Source organism: Pseudophryne corroboree, chromosome 9 (genome assembly GCF_028390025.1).
Source record: "Pseudophryne corroboree isolate aPseCor3 chromosome 9, aPseCor3.hap2, whole genome shotgun sequence".
Taxonomy (NCBI): Eukaryota; Metazoa; Chordata; class Amphibia; order Anura; family Myobatrachidae; genus Pseudophryne; species Pseudophryne corroboree.
Window position 1 is genome coordinate 353763154 of NC_086452.1, and position 27422 is coordinate 353790575.

Sequence of the window (27422 nt, forward strand, 5' to 3'; positions counted from 1 at the left end):
AAACTCAGACATTTTTTTTAAAGCGACAATTATTGGTTTTGCCTTGTAAATGATTGCCACTTTTAAAAAAGTCCAAGTTTGGCTGGCAACCCACAACTCCAGCCAACATACAGCCCAAGAACTTAAATAGAAGCAAATCAAAGGCACTGCCCTGATGGAAGCCAGCATTCACCATGGAAAACACGCCTTGCAGAACAGACACCATCTGTCTGACTATCCTAGAGACAGAAAACCAGAAAAATGGACCCAGGAGGAACACCCAGGGACTAACTAAAACATGGAAACTTCTATTGAATTGTTGGTGAAATTACTATTTTGTAGCTAAACAATATACAACAGTGAGATATATGTTCTTTTGCTCCACCATATGCTCTTCCTGCTCCACCTGCTGGAAGGAACATCGACGATATGTAAGAACATAACGTATGCCGGAGCCCCCCTCCGCCAATCCCCGTTGGAGCATGCAGCACTTTAACTTAGTGCTGATGCGATGTGTCTCTCCCCCCTGCCTGGCTCCAGAGTGCATGCGCAAGACTTTGCTACCCTCACAAGATCTCGAATGCAACCTGGAGCTGGCACCTGCCACAGCCAGGGACAGAACTGTCCCTGCTGTGGAGATAGGGTAATGACACCTGCAGCTGTCAAAATCAGTGTGCTTTTAGATAGCAGCGCTGTATGTGCGCTGATACCGCTTCTCCCCCATATTGCGCTGTCATACATTTACCCATTTATCTCTCTCCACGGCTTCGTAAATAGATCCTTAATATGGTATAAGATATTACTCCCTAATTTATAAGATATTACTCCCTAATTAACAATAAATGAGCATAGTAAACCAATCTAAAAAAAACAAGGATTGCACAATCTAATACTACAACAAAGGGATCATGACTTAGAAGTGAGACTTATATAATATACATAAAGTGGAAAATAATCTGCTGATTACAGACTCCAGTTATGACCAGATACACCATTTTACTGTAAGGAAATGGTGTCTACCATACGGTCTTCTAAAGATCACAAGCAGTAGCAGATACGGATATTATTATTTTGCGGTGATTAAGTGTAACTTCAAACAATCTATACTTGAGGGCTTTTTAATAATACTACAGCACCTTAACATACACCTACCAACCTTTAGTGATGTTCCCTTACATTATTAATAAATATACACAGCCACCAACCTTTAGCATTGTTACCTGTCATTATTACTATATATGTATACACCTGCCAACCTTAAGTGCTGTTCCCTTTCGGTCATTATTAAGCTATATGTATACACCTACCAACCTTTATTGCTGTCCCCTTTCTCACATAATTTGATGTCAGCAAGTTGTATACACATAACAAGTAGAGCTAAAAAGTTTCCACCACTTTAGAAACCGTCACCACCTGCTTCTGAGTGAGACACAAGATACTAAACCTACACAGATTACAGAGTTATTATTGGTAGCAGGCAATTCTATCAATATTTCATTAGGGATACCTGCAAGTAGCCAGGTAACTCAGTGCTCACCTTTATCTGCACTCTAGTTTGCTCAATAATAAATTTACTTGTGATTAGGGTGGCCAATCCCGGGATCGGGATCAGCGGGATCCCGGGACTTAGACCAAAAATCGTCTGGGATTCAATCCCGGGGTTGAAAAAAATGGCCCGGGATTGGCCACCCAACTTGCGATGTTAAACTGTCTATAAATTAGATGTATCCATGGGTGCTGCCATAAGAGGGTACTATTCTGCCTCTTAAGCAAGGTATCATTTTACTTGGGAACCCCAAGGTTCTAAATCACACCATTCTGTGTAAAGTAAAATAACACATTACTGGTGTTGGTTGCTTTTTTGTTGTATTTGTGACACACACACACTAATTTATTATTAATTTATTTACTTTTAACATATTAAAAATAATCAGCAATAGATATGCTTCCTAAGAGGTGTAGCTGGAGAATGTAATCTCCACTGGAGCAGGGACTGATGTATAATATTCTATGTAAAGCTCTGAGGAATATGTATGCGCTATTTAAATAACTGGTAATAGTAATAATAATGTAACCTCATCTAAACACTAGGGGTGTGCCAGCTGGAAGGAACAGAGGAATGAGTAATTTTCTTTCACAGTTGATACTTTATTACTTTGCTTGTAATTGCTTTTTCTCACTTTCTGCCATTTACGACTAGCTTGCGTGATATCGACCTCCCACCTGCAGAGGGTGCTCTCTAGTTGTGACTTTGCCTTCACAGACATTAGAATGGCACGTAACTCAGCCCTGGCCAACCTGTGGCTCTCCAGCTGTTGTGAAACTACAAGTCCCAGCATGCCGTGCCACGGTTTTTCTATTAGGGAATGCTAAAACTGTGTCAGTACATGCTGCAATGTGTAATTTCACAATAGCTGGAGAGCCATAGGTTGGCCGGGCTTGGCCTAAAAATGACACACAGCAGACCCCATGTCTCTATTTTAACCTAATTACATTTCAGTACATATTTGTAGATTGCACTTTTTACTTATCTTTTGCAATCCACGTTTTCTGTAAGTAAAACGCAGTGCACATGTAGTCAATCTCTTATGGTCTGACTTATGAATGGGTGGTCAATGTTTAGCAAAACTTTCTTCCACATTAGAACACCCCTGTACTAGTATCACATCCCTTTCTGCTACAAGGCTGAGCTATGAATCAATGTTAAAGACACATTGCCAGAGACTGTAATCTGTCCATCTACCCTTTTGTCTCCATCAACCTCTTCTGTACTTTTATGTGCAATTATATTCTGTAAAGATGTCTAGCTCTATAACTGTTTGGGTTTTCCAAGTTTGCTGTAATTTACATATAAACAATGATGCACCTAACCGTCTTCCAGATGCACACAGTACATGGAGTGCCCTCATTCTGCTTTTCTTGTGCCTATGTGCGCAGTGACTTGGTACAACATTTTACAGACTCATTGACCAGGTCAACAAAAGGAAATACAACATATCTAAATACGGGTGTAGTATGGTATGCCGGCGCCGGGATCCCGACCGCCGGCATACCGACAGCTGGGCGAGCGCAAATGAGCCCCTTGCGGCCTCGCTGCACTACGCTATTTATTCTCCCTCCAGGGAGGTTGTGGACCCCCAAGAGGGAGAATAGTTGTCGGTATGCCAGGTGTCGGTATTCCGGCGCCGGTATGCGCCGGGATCCCAACAGCCGGCATACTGAATACCACCCAATGGTCTCTTTTAAAGCAACCCATAAATTATGTAAAAAATAAAATCAATTTTTACCCCTATGATACAGTACAGAGTGCTTGACAATTGCCTGGTTACCTTTGTGAATCAGGACGTGTGTCCTTCTACAAGTGCTCCTGTGTAATATTGCACTCAGAGGAGAAGGCCTGGTGTATACAGTAAGAGAGCTATGTAATGGGCTCCATGCTATGACCACAAAGCCTTGTACCAAATGGACGGGATGCAGTTAATATACCGGCTGTCGGGATCCCATCGTTCAGAAGACCGACAGCCGGTGAAATGCCGGCAGTCGGAATCCCGACTGCAGCTCGGTTCTCCAACTCGGGTGGTGGGTTCACGACACCACTCGAGTGGGAATAGATCCACTCGCCACTGGGCCCAAAGCGTGGCAAGCACAACGAGCCCGCCAGGGGACTCGGTGCCGGCATTTCGCCTGGCGGGATGCCGCTGTTGTGAACCTGACAGCGGGGATCTTGTCAGCCAGGATTACATATGTATTCCAAATGGACACCCCCAGAACATAATGAAATCAATCCAGTGTCCTGGAGCACTGGAGGGGAACAGATAGAGCCTGGTCAGGCTCGGCGGTGGCACAGTTAACTTTCAGGGGAACGGATGTATTATGATTTCAGGTTAATGAGGGGAGAATAGTTGGACGATTATAATGCAGAATGGAGGGGTTAATGACGATTGATGCAGTGCTAAATGATGATGGTAGAAAAAGAGGGCTAATGACTGTGTGTAGAGAGATGTTAAATCTTACTGCAATGATGAAGGGGGCTGAATGATGAGGGGACAGAATGGCAATAGTGGTGATAGGGACATGATAAGGGATGATGAGCGGAGGACGATGAGGTGAGTAAGGAGATGGAGGAGTGGAGTGAGTAAGCAATGATGTTGGGGAGTAGGCTGAATGGATTTGAGTAGTGAGAGTAAAAGTAGTACGAGACCATACATTTGAGGAACCAGATGATCCCAGTAACAGTAAGAAACAAAACAGAAGTCTGAATACTCACCATCACATTTTAACCCCTGCTTCACAAGGCCCCAAAGCAGGCTGCCACAGTGATCACAGAAAGTAGGGCTCTTGTAGTTGTACACTTTGAACCGGTGAGGCATATCAATGTTAAACCGTTCCTTCTGGAACTGCAAAGGAAGAGAGCCAATAGATATAACATATACTGTACCAAAATCTGCTTCAACTTACAGTCTAACTAAAAGCCGCTTTGGGTGTAGTGAGTATCTGAGTTAAGAAATGTGCTATCAGATACCTTAATATTAGAACTTTTAGAAGCGAATGGACAGGTGTAGTGTGGTACCACGGATTCTGCTGCGACGGATTACAGGCTGATATTCTGATTTGTTTCTGAGCACGGAAAGCGGCTGTATTGTGTGCCACTATGAATCTCTTGCTTTGCTGTAACTGCAGGTCCCAGTAGTTATACATGATAACACTGAGTGACAACAATGACTCTGTAGGTTTACAGGAGCACCTCCTGATTGAGAAGCTTTCAAGAAACTTTAGTTTGCCTACTCATTACTGCTATACGACTATATACATAGTCCGTCTCTATGTGACTAGCGCACAATTGTCCGTGCGTATATACATGTGCACAAGTGTGCTTTTTGAGCTAATCCAATTTTGCCAAAGTGATCTATAAAATATTTCTGCAAATATAACAGAGGTGGCTGTAGGGAGAGCAAAGCACAAAGCTCCGCTAAACGTGCTGCAACCCACATGTACGGAACCCAACTTTCCTTGTCAGCCAGTAACATACCTTTAAATGATATAATAAACAGTAATTGCATTAGTTCATCTGAAGAAAACAAAGCTCACCATGGTGTCGCGGCTGTTGGCAGCTGTGCCCGTACACCTGCCAATGATCTTGTCAATGCATTTTTTATGTATGGCAGCATTGCACTCTGCAAACAAGAGAAGAATTTGTGACCATATCAAGAGAAGACTAGTTCCAGGCTTACAGAGGCACAGAGAGAGAACGAGAAAGGTAATACAAGGGAGGATTTAACAGAGAGGCAGATGGAGAATCTCTTGGAATGAGAAACAAGGCAATTATAGGTGATCAGACTAATGATTCGATTCCTAGATATGGCAGGTGGTAAACAAGAGAAAAGTATGAAAAATAGGATGAGGTATTTGACCCAGACAATGCGCAAAGTTCAAATACAGTAGCTTGCGTTAGCATTCCTCCACACTTCTAATATCTGTAAAAATAATCACTGACCTACTCTCCTTCCTGGTTCATCTCTCCCAACTGTTCAACCCTTCCCCTTTGTATGTGAGCTCTCATGGAAAGGGCCCTTTTCCCCTCTAGTTCTCCCCCTTGCACTATCCTTGCCACTAGTATTCCCAGTCTTATCTCCAGGAAGCGATACTTTGGGGTCTATTCATGAAGCAGTGAAAAGAGTAGAGAAGTTGCACATGGCAACCAATCAGTGTTGAGGTAACTGGCTCACTTCTCTACACTTTTCACTGCTTCATAAATAGACCCCCTTTGTGCTGGCACAGGCTCATTGTGTGCCGAATCACCTTCCTCACCTCTACTTCGTCAAGTACAGTGAGTTGCCCTACCCCTGCCCCGTCTGTGATTTTATAATGTGTGTTTTGTGCTTTTGCCATGTCAGTTTGGTCCATGGTTTACTACTGTAGTGTGTACTTTATGTTTGCTGTTATTTTATGCATATTAAGTAATTTTACATTGCTATGCTTACTTTTTGTAAGTGCTATGAACACTTTGTGTCACCTTAGGAATAAAAGATGATAATTCAAATATTAAAAATAATAACTGTTTCACTAGTTTCTTTGCAAATTCATTTAATCCTTCTACAGATGTGTCCACTTACATCTAGCCTCCCTGCATGTTAAACAGCCCTTCTCCGTGGCGTGTATTAGTAGTGCCGAGCTTCTTTATGTGCAATTTTTTCCCTTAAAATGTGTCTTACTTGCAAAATGATGCGAAAAGGAAGCACACGCAGCTTATACTGATTAGGATGATATGCGGCATGCATATATTCTGTGTGCGACCGCTGCTGTATCTGCATACGAAATGATACGTTACAGTTTTTTCATAGAACACACTGCAACTTAGCATTTCGTAAGCAGATACAGCTGCAGACACACAGAGAACATAGGCATGTCGCATATCAGTTTAATCAGCAGACTCTGTCTGTGCATCCTATTCACAAAGCGATGCAAATAAGATGAATTTTCTGACTTGAACAGGACCTGTAAGTTCACTAATGCCAGGCATCACCAGCTACGTGGCGCATTGAGGCAAGATGTATGAGGACACATCTGTATATGAAGAAAGGCCTAAAATCAATAAAAGTTACAGAACCTAAAATCAGTATCAAAGTATTTTAGTTTTTCTGCAGAATGACAGAAGACGTCAATGTAGAAATACACAGTATAACAGTCATATACTTACGCCTGCATTTGTAGCCTTGTTTGTTCAAGCCCCTGTAAAACAGAACAATATAAGGACCAATGTTAATTCACTCTATACACAGGACGTGCTCAGATATATTCCATGCTTCAATGTCCAAAAAAGCTGTCTGTACAATGCTACTAATTACTTTCAACACAAAAATAATGATAAAGTTTACCTACACTGGAATTGTTAACATATGTGGTATACTGATCTGATGATTGATGCTATTGGCAGAAGGGATCCTTACCACACAAAGTCCTTGCAGACGGAGCAGAAAGTTGGCTGATGAAAAAATGTGGCAGTGAATTCATGGTTCTTTATGTAGTGTACTTTGGCCTGTTTGATGGCTCCTCTCCTCCTGTTTATCGTCACCAAGCCTTCATCTTCTCGTACAGATTGTTTGCAATCTGTTAGGAGAGAGTGTAACATAAAAATGAGAGTATGCAAGCAGCGGTGAGCTTTGAGTGACAGCAGGTGAGCAAGCGCTAAGTATAAAACTGAGCTAAAGGGGACTCCACCTTCACAATTCTGTTCTAAAGGTAGATCTGTTTATTCTTATTCCCCTTGAACAGGGGTTAAAGTGGGGGGGGGGGGGGGGGGGAATGAGGTGGAACTGAGTTCCACCACCTATAATGGTAGGGGTAACTAGTCCACCTCCTCCATTGCCCTGCACAGTAATTCCAACAGAAAAGCCCACCCCATCACCTATGTCAATAGATGATGAAGGCGGCGCTAGTGTTACTTATGAGCTGCAGCCACCTCCCCCTTCCTCAGGACCTCGTGGCTCCATGGTCCACCTCCATCTACAGGCAACCCCTCCTGGTACTGACACACACTGTGGCTGTTGGACAGCATTCATCCCCTCCTCAGGTCCCAGTGGCTTCCTGTTCTGGCATGGCATATGTGATGTCATGCTGTCACCGCTGCTGAAGTGAAGAAGAGAGGAGCAGGGGGATGCCAAAAACACTAGTACTGGCTCTGGCTCCACTTAATGTGATTGGGGAAGGGGGAGAGAGGGAAGGTGGCATCGTATATGAGTTCCACCACCTCTTCAGGATCACTTTAAGCCCTGCCCTTGAATATCGAACGATAAGCTCAGACCTCTGCAGTAAATACAACTGTATCTACACATCAGATCTGTGGTCATATTCAAGTGCAACAAAAAAAAAAGAAATGTACTTAATTAATAGCACGGAAGGTGGAGTTCCCTTTTATCAAGCAAGAAATATAAATAAAGCACAGAAATCAAGAAACACAATAGAACAAAAAACTACAACTAAAAAAAAAAAAGTCAGGAATACAGGTGGAGAATAAGAATACATTAATAGCCTGCAAGACACAACCGTACATTCAACTACTATATGCATCAGTTTTCACGCAAGAACGGATTGACAAAGATAAGAAGAAAGAAAAAGTTTCTCCATAGTCAATTATAATAATCATGTAAGGACAGGTCAGGGTTAAGCCTCTATAATTCGTACACACACTATAAAAGCATGTCAAAATATAGACAAAAAAAACTCAGACAATATATGCTTTGATCAATGATAAGGCGACACAAATACACAAAAGGCACATACACACTATACATGGCTAACAGACGAGACAACATCATAAAAGCCTGCAGAACACGCAAGTGTTAAAGCCATCTCCTCATTGTGACACCCTCAGCTGGTGCACAGCAGTGACACGCAGACAGGTAGCACACTGACCCCTCCGGCGAGCAGACACAGCACCCTGCATGGTAAGTGGTAGCCAATTCCAGCACAGCTATCCTGGGACTGTATGCAGCATAAGCACAGCACACAGAGTGTAGACCTGCCCTGTGCAACTGTGTAACTCAGCAAGGGAGGAGGGAAGACTCAGAGAGGTCCGGACAGAAGAGAGCTTTAAAGGAAATACAGAAAAGGAACAGAGAAGTGGAGATGCACACAGGCATCTCATTTTCTATAGCTTGCAGGGGTGACTACTTGCACTTATGCTACAGGAATGCACCTTATTAAAAGCAAAAGAACCATTAACTCATAAATGTCTGGAGCTGTATATATTTCATAGTAACTTACAACCGAGGTCCAACTGTGATTTATTTTTTAATTTTTTACCTGCATAGTAAAGGGGGAAAACAGCAGGAAAGAATTTATTCTTCAATATTACTGGGATGGTTGGTAATTTGTAAAAGAATATAAAAAGACTTTTCAGACATTACAATAACCTGTTTTATACGGATTTGTACAATAAGTATTTCCAGAGTTTCCTACGCCAGACTTCAGTGGCCACAGACAGACCAGGCTACAGGTATTGGATGGAATGCAAGTGGACACAAGTAAAGTGAGACACCTATTCTAGTGGGAAAGGGCCCCCTCTCTAGTACCAAGGCACAGGCCTGCTATGATTACTATTACATCGGGCCCTGGATTAGAGATTAGAGTTTGCAGCTGACCATGGACCACTCCGTCTGACCTGCTGTAAAGCTATACCCAGGGGCGTAGCCAGAACTATGTGGGCCCCATATTTTGACAGGGCCCCCGTCCCACTGCTTCTAGAGAGACACTTCTCTGCAGCAGTTGATAATTTTATGCCCTATAAAAGTGCCCTGGTTCATTTTCTGAACCATAGTAGAGCCTTATTTAATGTTATTCCCAATAGTAGTGCCCTAGTTTCTTTTATGAATCGCAGTAGTGCTTAAGTTCACCGTATGTCACATTTCAGAGCTGCCAGTACACATTATGCCACACAGTCCCCCCCCCAATTCACATTATGATATATAGTGCTCCTCGTTCATATTGTGCCTCATTACAGTGCCCCGATTCATATTATAACATTAAAATGCCCTCCAGTTCATTTTATACCACACTACAATGAGCAGGTCCAGGGGGATACCTAGATATATTACAGGCTCCAAGGAAAAAGTTTGAAAGGACACCTACGTACCACCCAATGGCAAAAAGTGTATGTAACTTTGACAGGAAGGTGGGCCCCTCTCAGCTCTGGGCCCCATAGCAGCTGCACTGCCTGCACCTATGGTAGCTACGCCCTTGGCTATACCTTTTGTTAGGTAGAGTGTTGGTGTAATGAAAGCACACAGATGACTGTTGTTACAAGACTGTCCAGACATGAAACGGTTAGTACGGAATGCATGCAGCGTCCTCTAACAACTTCACACCAACAGCTAGCCACGTATGAGGTGTGAGATCCTCTGCTGAGAGGACACAGAGTATATCTCTCAGAGTAGACACAGCATTACACATGAACACCACAAACACTGCACATAGTTATACACATCTTTAGGACATACCTGTGTCCTCCATGAAGTACTGCACAGACATTAACACTTTGGCTTGGGGTTGCAGGTCCAGCTAGTGAGCGAGAAAGACAAGGTTAAAAGTAAATCCTATATAGCACACTAATTACACTCACTCCTTTGTGCAGTCTACATACCCAGAACTCTGACGTGCCATTCCCTTTTTTACAGCGCTCAGCGAGCATCGCCACGCCGACTGTAGCTTCAGAGAGGGGGTCTTCAGCAGCCTTCATCAGAACAATCTGAATCACGCGCCCCTCATAAATGTGAGCATCAAATGTGGACTTCCAGTCTGGGTACATTGTTGGCTTCTTCTGGACAAGTGTTTTCCCTCTCTCTGTAAAATGCATGGTGAAGTGTAATACTACATACAGTATATATATTTATAAACTTATCATGCTTAGCACTGCTTATCATGTGTGTATAACTAGGACTCCTGCAACATACATTGTATGTGTGTGTGTTTGTGAATAAATATATATATATATATATATATATATATATATATATATATATATAACACACAATACAGGTTGAGTATCCCATACCCAAATATTCCGAAATACAGAATTTTTTGAGCAAGAGTGGAATAGTGAAACCTTTGTTTTCTGATGGCTCAATTAACACAGACTTTGTTTAATACACAAAGCTATTAAAAAATTGTATTACATAACCTTCAGGCTGTGTGTATAAGGTGTAAATGAAACATAAATGAATTGTGTGAATGTACACACATTTTGTTTAATGCACAAAGTTACTAAAAATATTGTCTAAAATTAACTTCAGGCTGTGTGTATAAGGGGGGTAATTCCAAGTTGATCGCAGCAGGAAATTTTTTAGCAATTGGGCAAAACCATGTGCACTACAGGGGGGGCAGATATAACATGTGCAGAGAGAGTTAGATTTGGGTGGGTTATTTTGTTTCTGTGCAGGGTACATACTGGCTGCTTTATTATACACTGCAATTTAGATTGCAGATTGAACACACCCCACCCAAATCTAACTCTCTCTGCACATGTTATATCTGCCTCCCCTGCAGTGCACATGGTTTTGCCCAACTGCTAAAAAATTTCCTGCTGCGATCAACTTGGAATTACCCCTAAGGTGTATATCAAACATAAATGCATTCTGTGCTTAGACTTAGGTCCCATCGCCATGATATATCATTATGGTATGCAATTATTCCAAAATACGGAAAAATCCGATATCCAAAATACTTCCGGTCCCAAGCATTTTGAATAAGGGATACTCAACCTGTATACCCAACTGCGCTAGAGTGAATGGACAGCAGCACCTCTAGAAGAGCCCCCCGCTAGTAAGGGACTCGAAGAAGGGATATGAAAAACAATTCTGAGGGCGCTAGTGGTGTTTGTTAACAACCAAATGATAATAATGTGTAAGACAGCTGTATAGTACCAGTAATCTAAAAGTCTTTGTAAAACACAAACTTCTTTAAATAAATAAAATGTATTTTACAGAACCACACATATGAGCAGTTAAGCTCAGATTAACAGCAGATTTTACATTGATGTATTGATTGGTCCAACATGAACAGTACAAATAGCTTTTGAATATTATTATTATTAAATGAATATTACCACCATTTACCACCATCTGAATGAATATCTGACAAAAGCTATTTGTCCTGTTCATGATGGATCAATCAATACATCAATGTAAATCTGCTGTGAATCTGAGCTTAACTGCTCACATGTGTGGTTCTATATCATATCTCAGAAGGCTGTTTTGGACAGCCTTTTATCCAGTGCCATACTGGGATTATATAAAAATATATAGCTATATCTACATACCCTGCTATCTTGGCCAGACAATCCTTGGTAACATACTACATAGTGTTCATTCTAGGTGCAGCTACTGTAGCGATACATCACGTCTAAAATCCATCTTAATTAAGATATATCCCTCCTCACTGACCAGCATTCTGCACCTAGAGTGAACACTATTACGTCATACTGAAATCTTACAGCGCAACGTTTCAGTACAGCAGAGTATACTATCTTCAGGGAAACTTAAATAATCATAACAGCAGCAAGAATTTGGTAAATATACCAGTATGCTGTGAAGAAATGTCTCCGAAGAAGCATGTGTATATCATATAAGTATCCTGATAAATCTTAACAAATTCTTAATGCTAACGGTAATAATTAACCATAAAGGGGGGTACTCACGGGAGAGATGTGTGCTGAGCGATCTTAACACAGACCACTCAGCACACATCTCTCACCTCGCTCAGCACAGCGCGATGTGCTGAGCGAGGGGGAAAGCCGACGGGGGGGCCGCTCACTTCACACAACGGTGAAGTGAGCGACCCGCTAGATTGAGCCTGCATGCAGGCTCAATCTAGCATCGGCGATAGCGATGCGCGGGGCCGCGCATCGCTATCGCTGGAGGGCATACACACGGCAGATCCGTGCTTAAAATCTAAGCAATCTAGCAAGATTGCTTAGATTTTAAGCACGGATCTCTCCGTGTGTACCCCCCTTAAGACTATCTTGAATCGTTCAGTTCTCACTAGTTAAATGGTTATTCCATAGCCCACATACTACTATCATAAGATGTACTAAGCAGTGATAAAAGTGGAGAAGTGAGCCAGTGGAGAAGTTGCTCATGGCAACCAGTTAGCATTGACGTAACATTTATAATTTGCATACTATAAACATATACAGAGCAGCTCATTGGTTGCCATGGGCAACTTCTCCACTGGCTTACTTCTCCACTTTTATCACTGCTTAGTACATGTCCGTCTGACCGAATCTCCTACCCTATATGAAATATCTTAACAAATATCTACACGATTGTGTACTCTTACAAACCTTATCAGAACCTATATTTTATTTCTAAAAATGTTTGTGGTTTTTTTTAACGTTTTTTATTGAGGCAATGCAAAACAGTGCATCATTCGAAAACACAAAACAAACATTATTAACACATCCAGACATAAGTGACAAATGTCCGATACAATAGTAACAAAAATATGGCCACGCATTGACAAAGAGGACATACAAAAATGTATCTTATCACAAAGTAACTGTGGAAACAGTCAAGATACAGTATGTACAGACATATAAACAAAAAAGGAAAACACAAAATGGTAGCAGTTAAAGAAGGTAATTTTTATGTTTTGTTTTTTTTAAAGTTTTATTTATAAAAACACCAACACAACATGACATAAAGGAAAAAAAAAACACATAATAGGAGCATCAATAAATCTTTCCAACAGAAAGAGGCTGTTGGAGAACCTGCGGGGAGCAGGAAGCAGTAGCTAACATCATAACTCTTCTGAATATGAAACATTAAAAGACCGGTGGAAGTCCCTTATTAGCCTTACGGGGAATTATGATGTGTGATCTACAGCTTCCAGATTTCTGAATATTTAGAGAGTTATTTAAAAGGCTAGTAATATATTCCATTGAAGAGACATACCAATTTACATTTCTAAGTATACCACTGGTAGGTTGGATTGGGAAACTTCCAGCTTCTGGCTATAAGCCATTTGGCAGCATTGCATACATGCATTATTAATTTGTCAGTGACACTGCCTAATAAATGTAAGGGCCCATGGGAGAAAAGAACCAAGGGGTCACTAGGGGATGCGATTATGTAAATACCGGGATCCCGGCATCGGTATGGTGACCAGCGGTATCCCATCCGCCAGTCACCCATACCCAACAAGTCGCTAGGTACTGTAAAGGTAGTGGCCTGTACAATAAGCGCCAATGTGCCAAACCCTTTGGCTTACGGGGCATTCCCACCAAACCTGAAAGTCTGTGCCTGCCTGATAATGTGTACAGCCGGTGGATCCTAGCAGGGACCATATACCATTGTATATAGACCTTTGAGTATTTCTCAAAGTTTTTAACTTTTGACTTATCTGTGCATCTGTTCCTCCACCATGTGGGTCTCAAAAAAAAAACATAGGAGCAGTTCACCAAGAACGGCCCACTCTGGGTGGGCAAAGCCACCTTTGCTTTAGGGTTGCTCTGAATAATTCCCGATACCTACGTTCCTTTATTAGGGAATGCCAGCCAAGAGCAACATAATAAATCAAAGCTCTTGTCACAACACAGAGACCTAAAAGGTTTGGAAAAAGGCCACTGGCACCTACAAGACAGCCTGGCATGAAACAATAGAGTAGAGCCCAGTGGTGTGTACACTACACACACACACGCTATAGGTGTTCATACATGAAAGAAAGGTCTCCTCTTACCTGTACTCAGGGATTCCTTCATCTTTACTGCACAGAATGGCTGACATTGTTCAGATTGTCCTGGCATAGGGCCTAACTCAAAAGAGTTAAAGGCAATCCTCAGGAAAGGAGCCATGGCAGCCTGCAAAAAGGAACACGAGACCCAGGCAAGATAAGTTATGGTTTTCAAGGGAATAAGCAAATTAATAACACACATTATAATCTACATGCAGTTTACACACATGCACATTCAATACTGCACACACACATACTGCATCTAAAAAATATAATGTCCATTTAACCCGGCATTTGGAAAACAAGGCAGAGTACTGTATGCATAGTAATAAAACCCAATACTGAGTATTAATAAACAAGAGATAAGTTGGTCCTGCTCACAAGCTTACAATAAATATGAATAAAATCATATATTTTCTAAATGTCCTCAATCCTTTTAGCAGACACAGGAAAATATTGTATTTCCCACATCCTCTGCAGAATATAGTCTGTCTCCTGCCACTAGTGGTGTGTCAGGTGATTGACACTGGATGAGAGAAGGTTTACTCTGGACAGGTTCCTAATGGATACACGGGTGCCTGCTTTACATCTGCAGAACTGACAGGTTCACCATTTACTGTATATACAGCAGCATAAACAGAACAGTGACAGCCAAACGTAGTATCAACACAATTATTACTGGTCAGAACCTAATCACATCATCGTAGCTTATATGAATAAACTCCAGGGTTATACTTTTTTTTATATTTTCTACTAGTATTTGAGCTGTCATTTGCTGTACTGTAAATAAGTTATTGAATAAATACGTAGTATTGCAATATGTTTATTTATTGAGTAAATCTAAATCTTCTACATACTGGCAGAATCAAGCACAGTGCTGCTGCAGCATTGACACACAGGGCGAGGCATAGAGATGCCTGTGGGACACTGCGGGAAGGGAAGCGCTGCAGCTGCACTGGGGGACACGTTAATGGGGAGCCAGAGCGCTGGTAATGGGGTGGAGGAACCGCATCGGCTTCAATGGGGTCGATTTAATTCACCGACAGTTGAATAGCGCCGGTAATTAGCTCCCGGCGCTATTCAATACAGCAAGAAGTGACCCTCAATTGTCGGGAATTCTTCTCTCACCCCCGGGGGATGAGAGAAGAAATCCGACAAAAGTGCTGGTGCGAGGCTGATTCTGTCGAGTTAAGTCGGAGAATGCCCGTTCTCCTGACAATTCAAACTGTTAAGTCCGGGAGAACGGGCCTTCACAGACTTAACTTAAGCTGAATTGAATAGCAACGGGCAGGGCCGGCTCTTCCATTAGGCAGCTTTAGGCGGCTGCCTAGGGGCGCCGGCCCTTGGAGGGCGCCACTGAATTCATCAAGCAATAAAGTGAAGGATGTCTCTGTACAAGACATCCTCCTTTTACACTACACTGGCAGCAGCTGCAGGTCTAATCAGGTACAGCTGCTGCTATCAGGCTCTACCACATAGTGCCTCAGCGCTACCTCCGTACCGACGCGTGTATCATCAAGTCATGTGAAGGCACATAGGAGGCACATAGGAGGCAGATGTAACTATGGCTCCTGACGGGCGCCCCCACGGTCACACATCATAGTCCTGATTCACCTCCTGGATCCCGACTCTCCAGCAGCACCTGACTACGTGCCTGCAGCCGCAGTGTCGCTGTAATGCTGCTGCAGACTGTAGGAGGAACCCTGCTAATGATGAGGGAAAACAACATAAGGTATGTAACCCATGGGGGTTTCTGTGGGACCACAAAAGGTGGTGGGGTATGGGGGGGGGGGGTGTTTGCACAGCACATTAGAGAAGACACCGGAACATAAAAATATTTCTCTGACGTCCTAGTGGATGCTGGGAACTCCGAAAGGACCATGGGGAATAGCGGCTCCGCAGGAGACTGGGCACAACTAAAGAAAGCTTTTAGGTCACCTGGTGTGCACTGGCTCCTCCCACTATGACCCTCCTCCAAGCCTCAGTTAGATTTTGTGCCCGGCCGAGGTTGGATGCACACTAGGGGCTCTCCTGAGCTTCTAAAAAGAAAGTATATAATTAGGTTTTTTATTTTACAGTGAGACCTGCTGGCAACAGGCTCACTGCAGCGAGGGACTAAGGGGAGAAGAAGCGAACCTACCTGCTTGCAGCTAGCTTGGGCTTCTTAGGCTACTGGACACCATTAGCTCCAGAGGGATCGACCGCATGGAACTGGCCTTGGTGTTCGGTCCCGGAGCCGCGCCACCGTCCCCCTTACAGAGCCAGAAGCAAGAAGAGGTCCGGAAAATCGGCGGCAGAAGACATCTATCTTCACCAAGGTAGCGCACAGCACTGCAGCTAGGGAGGGGCGCCCTGAGCAGCAATAAAAACACCTTGGCTGGCAAAAATACCACAATATATAGCCCCAGAGGCTATATATGTGATAATTACCCCTGCCAGAATCCATAAAAAAGCGGGAGAATAGTCCGCGAAAAAGGGGCGGAGCTATCTCCTTCAGCACACTGGCGCCATTTCTCCCTCACAGCTCCGCTGGAAGGAAGCTCCCTGGCTCTCCCCTGCAGTCTACACTACAGAAAAGGGTAAAAAAGAGAGGGGGGGGCACTAAATTTAGGCGCAGTATATATAACAGCAGCTATAGGGGACATAATTCAGTTAGTCCCTGCATTATATAGCGCTCTGGTGTGTGCTGGCATACTCTCACTCTGTCTCCCCAAAGGGCTTTTGTGGGTCCTGTCCTCTGTTAGAGCATTCCCTGTGTGTGTGCGGTGTGTCGGTACGGCTGTGTCGACATGTTTGATGAGGATAATGATGTGGAGGCGGAGCAGATGCCTATAGAAGGGATGTCACCCCCTGCGGGGCAGACACCTGAGTGGATGGACTTATGGAAGGAATTGCGTGCACGTGTCGACTCCTTACACTAAAAATTTGCCGACATGCCAAATGCGGGACAGCCGGCTTCTCAGCTCGTGCCTGTCCAGGCGTCTCAAAGGCCATCGGGGGCTCTAAAACGCCCGCTACCTCAGATGGCAGACGGGGATGTCGACACGGATACTGACACCAGTGTCGACGACGATGAGTCTAGTCTAATGTCCACTAAGGCCATTCGTTGCATGATTGAAGCAATGAAAGAGGTGTTACAAATTTCTGATATAAACCCAGGTACCACTAAAAAGGGTATTATGTTTGGGGAGAAAAAACTACCCGTAGTTTTTCCCCCATCAGAAGAATTAAATGAAGTGTGTGAAGAAGCGTGGGCTTTCCCTGATAAAAGATTGGTAATCTCTAAGAAGTTACTAATGGCGTTCCCTTTCCCGCCAGAGGATAGGTCACGTTGGGAGACACCCCCTAGGGTGGATAAAGCGCTCACACGTTTGTCTAAAAAGGTGGCACTACCGTCTCCGGATACGGCCGCCCTCAAGGAACCTGCTGATAGAAAGCAGGAGGCGATCCTGAAGTCTGTATATACACACTCAGGCATTATACTTAGACCAGCTATTGCGTCAGCATGGATGTGCAGTGCTGCCGCTGCGTGGTCAGATTCCCTGTCAGAAAATATTGACACCCTAGACAGGGACACTATTCTGCTAACCATAGAGCATATAAAAGACTCAGTCGTATACATGAGAGATGCACAGAGGGAGATCTGCCGGCTGGCATCTAAAATAAGTGCATTGTCCATTTCTGCTAGGAGAGGCTTATGGACTCGCCAGTGGACAGGGGATGCAGATTCAAAAAGGCACATGGAAGTTTTGCCTTATAAGGGTGAGGAGTTATTTGGGGATGGTCTCTCGGACCTAGTTTCCACAGCAACTGCTGGGAAGTCAGCATTTTTACCCCATGTTCCCTCACAGCCTAAAAAGGTGCCGTTTTATCAGGTACAGTCCTTTCGGACTCAGAAAAACAGGCGTGGAAAAGGCGGGTCCTTTCTGTCCAGAGGCAGAGGTAGGGGAAAAAGGCTGCAACAAACAGCAGGTTCCCAGGAGCAAAAGTCCTCCCCCGCTTCTTCCAAGTCCGCCGCATGACGGTGGGGCTCCACAGGCGGAGCCAGGTACGGTGGGGGGCCGCCTCAAAAATTTCAGCGATCAGTGGGCTCGCTCACAGGTGGATCCCTGGATCCTGCAAATAGTATCTCAAGGGTACAAACTGGAATTCGAGGCGTCTCCACCCCACCGGTTCCTAAAATCTGCCTTGCCGATTACTCCTTCAGACAGGGAGGCTGTGCTAGCGGCAATTCACAAGCTGTATTCCCAGCAGGTGATAATCAAGGTGCCCCTACTTCAACAAGGACGGGGTTACTATTCCACACTGTTTGTGGTACCGAAACCGGACGGTTCGGTGAGACCCATTTGAAATTTGAAATCCTTGAACACATACATAAAAAAATTCAAGTTCAAGATGGAATCGCTCAGGGCGGTTATTGCAAGCCTGGACGAGGGGGATTACATGGTATCCCTGGACATCAAGGATGCTTACCTGCATGTCCCCATTTACTATCCTCACCAGGAGTACCTCAGATTTGTGGTACAGGATTGCCATTACCAATTCCAGACGCTGCCGTTTGGACTCTCCACGGCACCGAGGGTGTTTACCAAGGTAATGGCGGAAATGATGATACTCCTTCGAAGAAAGGGAGTTTTAATTATCCCGTACTTGAACGATCTCCTAATAAAGGCGAGGTCCAAGGAGCAGTTATTGGTGGGAGTAGCACTATCTAAGGAGGTGCTACACCAGCACGGTTGGATTCTGAATATTCCAAAATCACAGCTGGTTCCGACGACACGTCTACTGTTCCTGGGTATGATTCTGGATACAGTCCAGAAAAAAGTGTTTCTCCCGGAGGAGAAAGCCAAGGAGCTGTCATCTCTAGTCAGAGACCTCCTGAAACCAAAACAGGTATCGGTGCATTACTGCACGCGGGTCCTGGAAAAGATGGTGGCTTCTTACGAAGCAATTCCTTTCGGCAGGTTCCATGCCAGAATCTTTCAGTGGGACCTGTTGGACCAATGGTCCAGATCGCATCTTCAGATGCATCGCCTAATAACCCTGTCTCCAAGAACCAGGGTGTCTCTGCTGTGGTGGCTGCAGAGTGCTCATCTTCTAGAGGGCAGCAGATTCGGCATACAGGACTGGGTCCTGGTGACCACGGATGCCAGCCTTCGAGGCTAGGGGGCAGTCACACAGGGAAGAAACTTCCAAGGACTATGGTCGAGTCAGGAGACTTCCCTACACATAAATATTCTGGAACTAAGGGCCATTTACAATGCCCTAAGTCAGGCAAAATCCCTGCTTCTACACCAGCCGGTACTGATCCAGTCAGACAACATCACGGCAGTCGCCCATGTAAATCGACAGGGCGGCACAAGAAGCAGGATGGCAATGGCAGAAGCCACAAGGATTCTCCGATGGGCGGAAAATCACGTACTAGCACTGTCAGCAGTGTTCATTCCGGGAGTGGACAACTGGGAAGCAGACTTTCTCAGCAGGCACGACCTCCACCCGGGAGAGTGGGGACTTCATCCAGAAGTCTTCACGCTGATTGTAAATCGATGGGAACGGCCACAGGTGGACATGATGGCGTCCCGCCTAAACAAAAAACTAGAGAGATATTGCGCCAGGTCAAGGGACCCTCAGGCGATCGCTGTGGACGCTCTAGTGACACCGTGGGTGTACCAGTCAGTTTATGTGTTCCCTCCTCTGCCTCTCATACCAAGGGTACTAAGAATAATAAGAAAACGAGGAGTAAGAACAATACTCGTGGTTCCGGATTGGCCAAGACGAGCGTGGTACCCGGAACTTCAAGAGATGATCTCAGAGGACCTATGGCCTCTGCCGCTCAGACAGGACCTGCTGCAGCAGGGGCCCTGTCTGTTCCAAGACTTACCGCGGCTGCGTTTGACGGCATGGCGGTTGAACGCCGGATCCTGAAGGAAAAGGGCATTCCGGAGGAAGTCATTCCTACGCTGATTAAAGCCAGGAAAGATGTAACTGCAAAGCATTATCACCGCACATGGCGGAAATATGTTGCTTGGTGTGAGGCCAAAAAGGCCCCAACAGAGGAATTTCAACTAGGTCGATTTCTGCATTTCCTACAAGCAGGAGTGACTATGGGCCTGAAATTAGGCTCCATTAAGGTACAGATCTCGGCTCTGTCGATTTTCTTCCAGAAATAACTAGCTTCACTACCTGAAGTTCAGACGTTTGTGAAAGGAGTGCTGCATATTCAGCCCCCGTTTGTGCCTCCAGTGGCACCTTGGGATCTCAACGTGGTGTTGAGTTTCTTAAAATCACATTGGTTTGAGCCACTTAAAACCGTGGATCTAAAATATCTCACGTGGAAAGTGGTCATGTTATTGGCCTTGGCTTCAGCCAGGCGTGTGTCAGAATTGGCAGCTTTGTCATGTAAAAGCCCTTATCTGATTTTCCATATGGATAGGGCGGAATTGAGGACTCGTCCCCAGTTTCTCCCTAAGGTGGTATCAGCTTTTCACTTGAACCAACCTATTGTGGTGCCTGCGGCTACTAGGGACTTGGAGGATTCCAAGTTACTGGACGTAGTCAGGGCCTTGAAAATTTATGTTTCCAGGACGGCTAGAGTCAGGAAAACTGACTCGCTATTTATCCTGTATGCACCCAACAAACTGGGTGCTCCTGCTTCTAAGCAGACTATTGCTCGCTGGATTTGTAGCACAATTCAGCTGGCGCATTCTGCGGCTGGACTGCCGCATCCTAAATTAGTAAAAGCCCATTCCACAAGGAAGGTGGGCTCATCTTGGGCGGCTGCCCGAGGGGTCTCGGCTTTACAACTTTGCCGAGCTGCTACTTAGTCAGGGGCAAACACGTTTGCAAAATTCTACAAATTTGATACCCTGGCTGAGGAGGACCTTGAGTTCTCTCATTCGGTGCTGCAGAGTCACCCGCACTCTCCCGCCCGTTTGGGAGCTTTGGTATAATCCCCATGGTCCTTTCGGAGTTCCCAGCATCCACTAGGACGTCAGAGAAAATAAGATTTTACTCACCGGTAAATCTATTTCTCGTAGTCCGTAGTGGATGCTGGGCGCCCATCCAAAGTGCGGATTGTCTGCAATACTTGTACATAGTTATTGTTAACTAAAGGGTTATTGTTGAGCCATCTGTTGAGAGGCTCAGTTGTTTTCATACTGTTAAACTGGGTATAGTATCACGAGTTATACGGTGTGATTGGTGTGGCTGGTAGGAGTCTTACCCGGGATTCAAAATCCTTCCTTATTATGTCAGCTCTTCCGGGCACAGTGTCCTAACTGAGGCCGAAAGGAATTGCTTCGTAAGAAGCCACCATCTTTCCCAGGACTCGCGTGCAGTGATGCACCGACACCTGTTTTGGTTTCAGGAGGTCTCTGACTAGAGATGACAGCTCCTTGGCTTTCTCCTCCGGGAGAAACATTCGAAGGAGTATCATCATTTCCGCCATTACCTTGGTAAACACCCTCGGTGCCGTGGACAGTCCAAACGGCAGCGTCTGGAATTGGTAATGGCAATTTTGTACCGCAAATCTGAGGTACTCCTGGTGAGGATGATAAATGGGGACATGCAGGTAAGCATCCTTGATGTCCAGGGATACCATGTAATCCCCCTCGTCCAGGCTTGCAATAACCGCCCTGAGCGATTCCATCTTGAACTTGAACTTTTTTATGTATGTGTTCAAGGATTTCAAATTTAAAATGGGTCTCACCGAACCGTCCGGTTTCGGTACCACAAACAGTGTGGAATAGTAACCCCGTCCTTGTTGAAGTAGGGGCACCTTGACTACCACCTGCTGGGAATACAGCTTGTAAATTGCCTCTAGCACAGCCTCCCTGCCTGAGGGAGTTGTTGGCAAGGCAGATTTGAGAAAACGGCGGGGGGGGAGACGCCTCGAATTCCAGTCTGTACCCCTGAGATACTACTTGCAAGATCCAGGGATCCACCTGTGAGCGAGCCCACTGATCGCTGAAATTTTTGAGGCGGCCCCCCACCGTACCTGGCTCCGCCTGTGGAGCCCCACCGTCATGCTGCGGACTTGGAAGAAGCGGGGGAGGACTTTTGCTCCTGGGAACCTGCTGTTTGTTGCAGCCTTTTTCCCCTACCTCTGCCTCTGGACAGAAAGGACCCGCCTTTTCCTCGCCTGTTTCTCTGGGTCCGAAAGGACTGTACTTGATAAAACGGCGCTTTTTTAGGCTGTGAGGGAACCTGGGGTAAAAATGCTGACTTCCCAGCTGTCGCTGTGGAAACTAGGTCCGAGAGACCATCCCCGAATAACTCCTCACCCTTATAAGGCAAAACTTCCATGTGCCTTTTGGAATCTGCATCCCCTGTCCACTGAGTCCATAAGCCTCTCCTAGCAGAAATGGACAATGCACTTATTTTAGATGCCAGCCGGCAGATCTCCCTCTGTGCATCTCTCATGTATAAGACTGAGTCTTTTATATGCTCTATGGTTAGGAGAATAGTGTCCCTGTCTAGGGTGTCAATATTTTCTGACAGGGAATCTGACCATGCAGCGGCAGCACTGCACATCCATGCTGACGCAATAGCTGGTCTGAGTATAATGCCTGAGTGTGTATATACAGACTTCAGGATCGCCTCCTGCTTTCTATCCGCAGGCTCCTTTAGGGCGGCCGTATCCGGAGACGGAAGTGCCACCTTTTTAGACAAACGTGTGAGTGCTTTATCCACCCTAGGAGGTGTTTCCCAACGTGCCCTATCCTCTGGCGGGAAAGGGAACGCCATTAGTAATTTTTTAGGGATTACCAATCTTTTATCGGGGAAAGCCCACACTTCTTCACACACTTCATTTAATTCTTCAGATGGGGGAAAAAATAAGAATTTACTTACCGATAATTCTATTTCTCATAGTCCGTAGTGGATGCTGGGGACTCCGAAAGGACCATGGGGAATAGCGGCTCCGCAGGAGACTGGGCACAAAAGTAAAAGCTTTAGGACTACCTGGTGTGCACTGGCTCCTCCCCCTATGACCCTCCTCCAAGCCTCAGTTAGGATACTGTGCCCGGACGAGCGTACACAATAAGGAAGGATTTTGAATCCCGGGTAAGACTCATACCAGCCACACCAATCACACCGTACAACTTGTGATCTGAACCCAGTTAAAAGCATGATAACAGAGGAGCCTCTGAAAAGATGGCTCACAACAATAATAACCCGATTTTTGTAACAATAATTATGTACAAGTATTGCAGACAATCCGCACTTGGGATGGGCGCCCAGCATCCACTACGGACTATGAGAAATAGAATTATCGGTAAGTAAATTCTTATTTTCTCTGACGTCCTAGTGGATGCTGGGGACTCCGAAAGGACCATGGGGATTATACCAAAGCTCCCAAACGGGCGGGAGAGTGCGGATGACTCTGCAGCACCGAATGAGAGAACTCCAGGTCCTCCTCAGCCAGGGTATCAAATTTGTAGAATTTAACAAACGTGTTTGCCCCTGACCAAGTAGCTGCTCGGCAAAGTTGTAAAGCCGAGAACCCTCGGGCAGCCGCCCAAGATGAGCCCACTTTCCTTGTGGAATGGGCTTTTACAGATTTTGGCTGTGGCAGGCCTGCCACAGAATGTGCAAGCTGAATTGTACTACAAATCCAACGAGCAATAGTCTGCTTAGAAGCAGGAGCACCCAGCTTGTTGGGTGCATACAGGATAAACAGCGAGTCAGATTTTCTGACTCCAGCCGTCCTGGAAACATATATTTTCAGGGCCCTGACTACGTCCAGTAACTTGGAATCCTCCAAGTCCCTAGTAGCCGCAGGCACCACAATAGGCTGGTTTAAGTGAAATGCTGAAACCACCTTAGGGAGAAATTGAGGACGAGTCCTCAATTCTGCCCTGTCCGTATGAAAAATTAGGTAAGGGCTTTTATAGGATAAAGCCGCCAATTCTGAAACACGCCTGGCTGAAGCCAGGGCTAACAGCATTACCACTTTCCATGTGAGATATTTTAAGTCCACAGTGGTGAGTGGTTCAAACCAATGTGATTTTAGGAACCCCAAAACTACATTGAGATCCCAAGGTGCCACTGGAGGCACAAAAGGAGGCTGTATATGCAGTACTCCCTTGACAAACGTCTGAACTTCAGGAACTGAAGCTAGTTCTTTTTGGAAGAATATTGACAGGGCCGAAATTTGAACCTTAATGGACCCTAATTTTAGGCCCATAGACAGTCCTGTTTGCAGGAAATGCAGGAAACGACCCAGTTGAAATTCCTCTGTAGGGGCCTTCCTGGCCTCACACCACGCAACATATTTACGCCAAATACGGTGATAATGTTGCACAGTTACATCCTTCCTGGCTTTGATCAGGGTAGGGATGACTTCATCCGGAATGCCTTTTTCCTTCAGGATCCGGCGTTCAACCGCCATGCCGTCAAACGCAGCCGCGGTAAGTCTTGGAACAGACATGGTCCCTGCTGGAGCAGGTCCTTTCTTAGAGGTAGAGGCCACGGGTCTTCCGTGAGCATCTCTTGAAGTTCCGGGTACCAAGTCCTTCTTGGCCAATCCGGAGCTACGAGTATAGTCCTTACTCCTCTCCTTCTTATGATTCTCAGTACCTTGGGTATGAGAGGCAGAGGAGGGAACACATACACTGACTGGTACACCCACGGTGTTACCAGAGCGTCCACAGCTATTGCCTGAGGGTCCCTTGACCTGGCGCAATATCTGTCCAGTTTTTTGTTGAGGCGGGACGCCATCATGTCCACCTTTGGTTTTTCCCAACGGTTCACAATCATGTGGAAGACTTCTGGGTGAAGTCCCCACTCCCCCGGGTGGAGGTCGTGTCTGCTGAGGAAGTCTGCTTCCCAGTTGTCCACTCCCGGAATGAACACTGCTGACAGTGCTATCACATGATTTTCCGCCCAGCGAAGAATCCTTGCAACTTCCGTCATTGCCCTCCTGCTTCTTGTGCCGCCCTGTCTGTTTACGTGGGCGACTGCCGTGATGTTGTCTGACTGAATCAACACTGGCTGACCCTGAAGCAGAGGCCTTGCCTGACTTAGGGCATTGTAAATGGCCCTTAGTTCCAGAATATTTATGTGAAGTGACGTTTCCATGCTTGACCACAAGCCCTGGAAATTTCTTCCCTGTGTGACTGCTCCCCAGCCTCTCAGGCTGGCATCCGTGGTCACCAGGACCCAGTCCTGAATGCCGAATCTGCGGCCCTCTAGAAGATGAGCACTCTGTAACCACCACAGGAGAGACACCCTTGTCCTTGGAGACAGGGTTATCCGCTGATGCATTTGAAGATGCGATCCGGACCATTTGTCCAGCAGATCCCACTGAAAAGTTCTTGCGTGGAATCTGCCGAATGGAATCGCTTCGTAAGAAGCCACCATTTTTCCCAGGACCCTTGTGCATTGATGCACTGACACTTGGCCTGGTTTTAGGAGGTTCCTGACTAGGTCGGATAACTCCCTGGCTTTCTCCTCCGGGAGAAACACCTTTTTCTGTACTGTGTCCAGAATCATCCCTAGGAACAGCAGACGTGTCGTCGGAATCAGCTGCGATTTTGGAATATTTAGAATCCATCCGTGCTGTCGTAGTACTACTTGAGATAGTGCTACTCCGACCTCTAACTGTTCTCTGGACCTTGCCCTTATCAGGAGATCGTCCAAGTAAGGGATAATTAAGACGCCTTTTCTTCGAAGAAGAATCATCATTTCGGCCATTACCTTGGTAAAGACCCGGGGTGCCGTGGACAATCCAAACGGCAGCGTCTGAAACTGATAGTGACAGTTCTGTACCACAAACCTGAGGTACCCTTGGTGAGAAGGGCAAATTGGGACATGGAGGTAAGCATCCTTGATGTCCAGAGACACCATATAGTCCCCTTCTTCCAGGTTCGCTATCACTGCTCTGAGTGATTCCATCTTGAATTTGAACCTTTGTATGTAAGTGTTCAAGGATTTCAGATTTAAAATAGGTCTCACCGAGCCGTCCGGCTTCGGTACCACAAACAGCGTGGAATAATACCCCTTTCCCTGTTGTAGGAGGGGTACCTTGATTATCACCTGCTGGGAATACAGCTTGTGAATGGCTTCCAATACTGCCTCCCTGTCGGGGGGAGACGTTGGTAAAGCAGACTTCAGGAACCGGCGAGAGGGAGACGTCTCGAATTCCAATTTGTACCCCTGAGATACTATCTGCAGGATCCAGGGGTCCACTTGCGAGTGAGCCCACTGCGCGCTGAAATTCTTGAGACGGGCCCCCACCGTGCCTGAGTCCGCTTGTAAGGCCCCAGCGTCATGCTGAGGACTTGGCAGAAGCGGGGGAGGGCTTCTGTTCGTGGGAAGAGGCTGTCTGCTGCAGTCTTTTTCCCCTTCCTCTGCCCCGGGGCAGATATGAGTGGCCTTTTGCCCGCTTGCCCTTATGGGGACGAAAGGACTGAGCCTGAAAAGACGGTGTCTTTTTCTGCTGAGAGGTGACCTGGGGTAAAAAGGTGGATTTCCCAGCCGTTGCCGTGGCCACCAGGTCCGATAGACCGACCCCAAATAACTCCTCCCCTTTATACGGCAATACTTCCATATGCCGTTTGGAATCCGCATCACCTGACCACTGTCGCGTCCATAACCCTCTTCTGGCAGAAATGGACAGCGCACTTACTCTTGATGCCAGAGTGCAAATATCCCTCTGTGCATCTCGCATATATAGAAATGCATCCTTTAAATGCTCTATAGTCAATAATATATTGTCCCTGTCCAGGGTATCAATATTTTCAGTCAGGGAATCCGACCAAGCCACCCCAGCACTGCACATCCAGGCTGAGGCGATTGCTGGTCGCAGTATAATACCAGTATGTGTGTATATACTTTTTAGGATATTTTCCAGCTTCCTATCAGCTGGTTCCTTGAGGGCGGCCGTATCAGGAGACGGTAACGCCACTTGTTTTGATAAGCGTGTGAGCGCCTTATCCACCCTAGGGGGTGTTTCCCAACGCGCCCTAACCTCTGGCGGGAAAGGGTATAATGCCAATAATTTTTTAGAAATTAGCAGTTTTTTATCGGGGGAAACCCACGCTTCATCACACACCTCATTTAATTCATCTGATTCAGGAAAAACTACGGGTAGTTTTTTCACACCCCACATAATACCCTTTTTTGTGGTACTTGTAGTATCAGAAATGTTCAAAACCTCCTTCATTGCCGTGATCATGTAACGTGTGGCCCTACTGGAAAATACGTTTGTTTCCTCACCG

At 45.5% G+C, this 27422-nt stretch overlaps 1 protein-coding gene across 2 annotated transcripts in view; it reads right to left on the reverse strand.

The window, feature by feature from the left end:
* PRKCD (protein kinase C delta) overlaps positions 1–27422 on the reverse strand; it is a 176467-nt gene that overhangs the window by 73033 nt on the left and 76012 nt on the right. For both annotated transcript variants that reach the window (XM_063940690.1, XM_063940689.1), the window contains exons 2-8: positions 14209–14329; positions 10118–10317; positions 9975–10035; positions 6927–7086; positions 6677–6708; positions 5068–5153; positions 4247–4376 (exon numbers count right to left, since the gene is read on the reverse strand). In XM_063940690.1, coding sequence (XP_063796760.1) covers positions 4247–4376; positions 5068–5153; positions 6677–6708; positions 6927–7086; positions 9975–10035; positions 10118–10317; positions 14209–14323 — 784 coding nt within the window. In that variant the 5' untranslated portion in view covers positions 14324–14329. The remainder of the gene's footprint in view (positions 1–4246; positions 4377–5067; positions 5154–6676; positions 6709–6926; positions 7087–9974; positions 10036–10117; positions 10318–14208; positions 14330–27422) is intronic.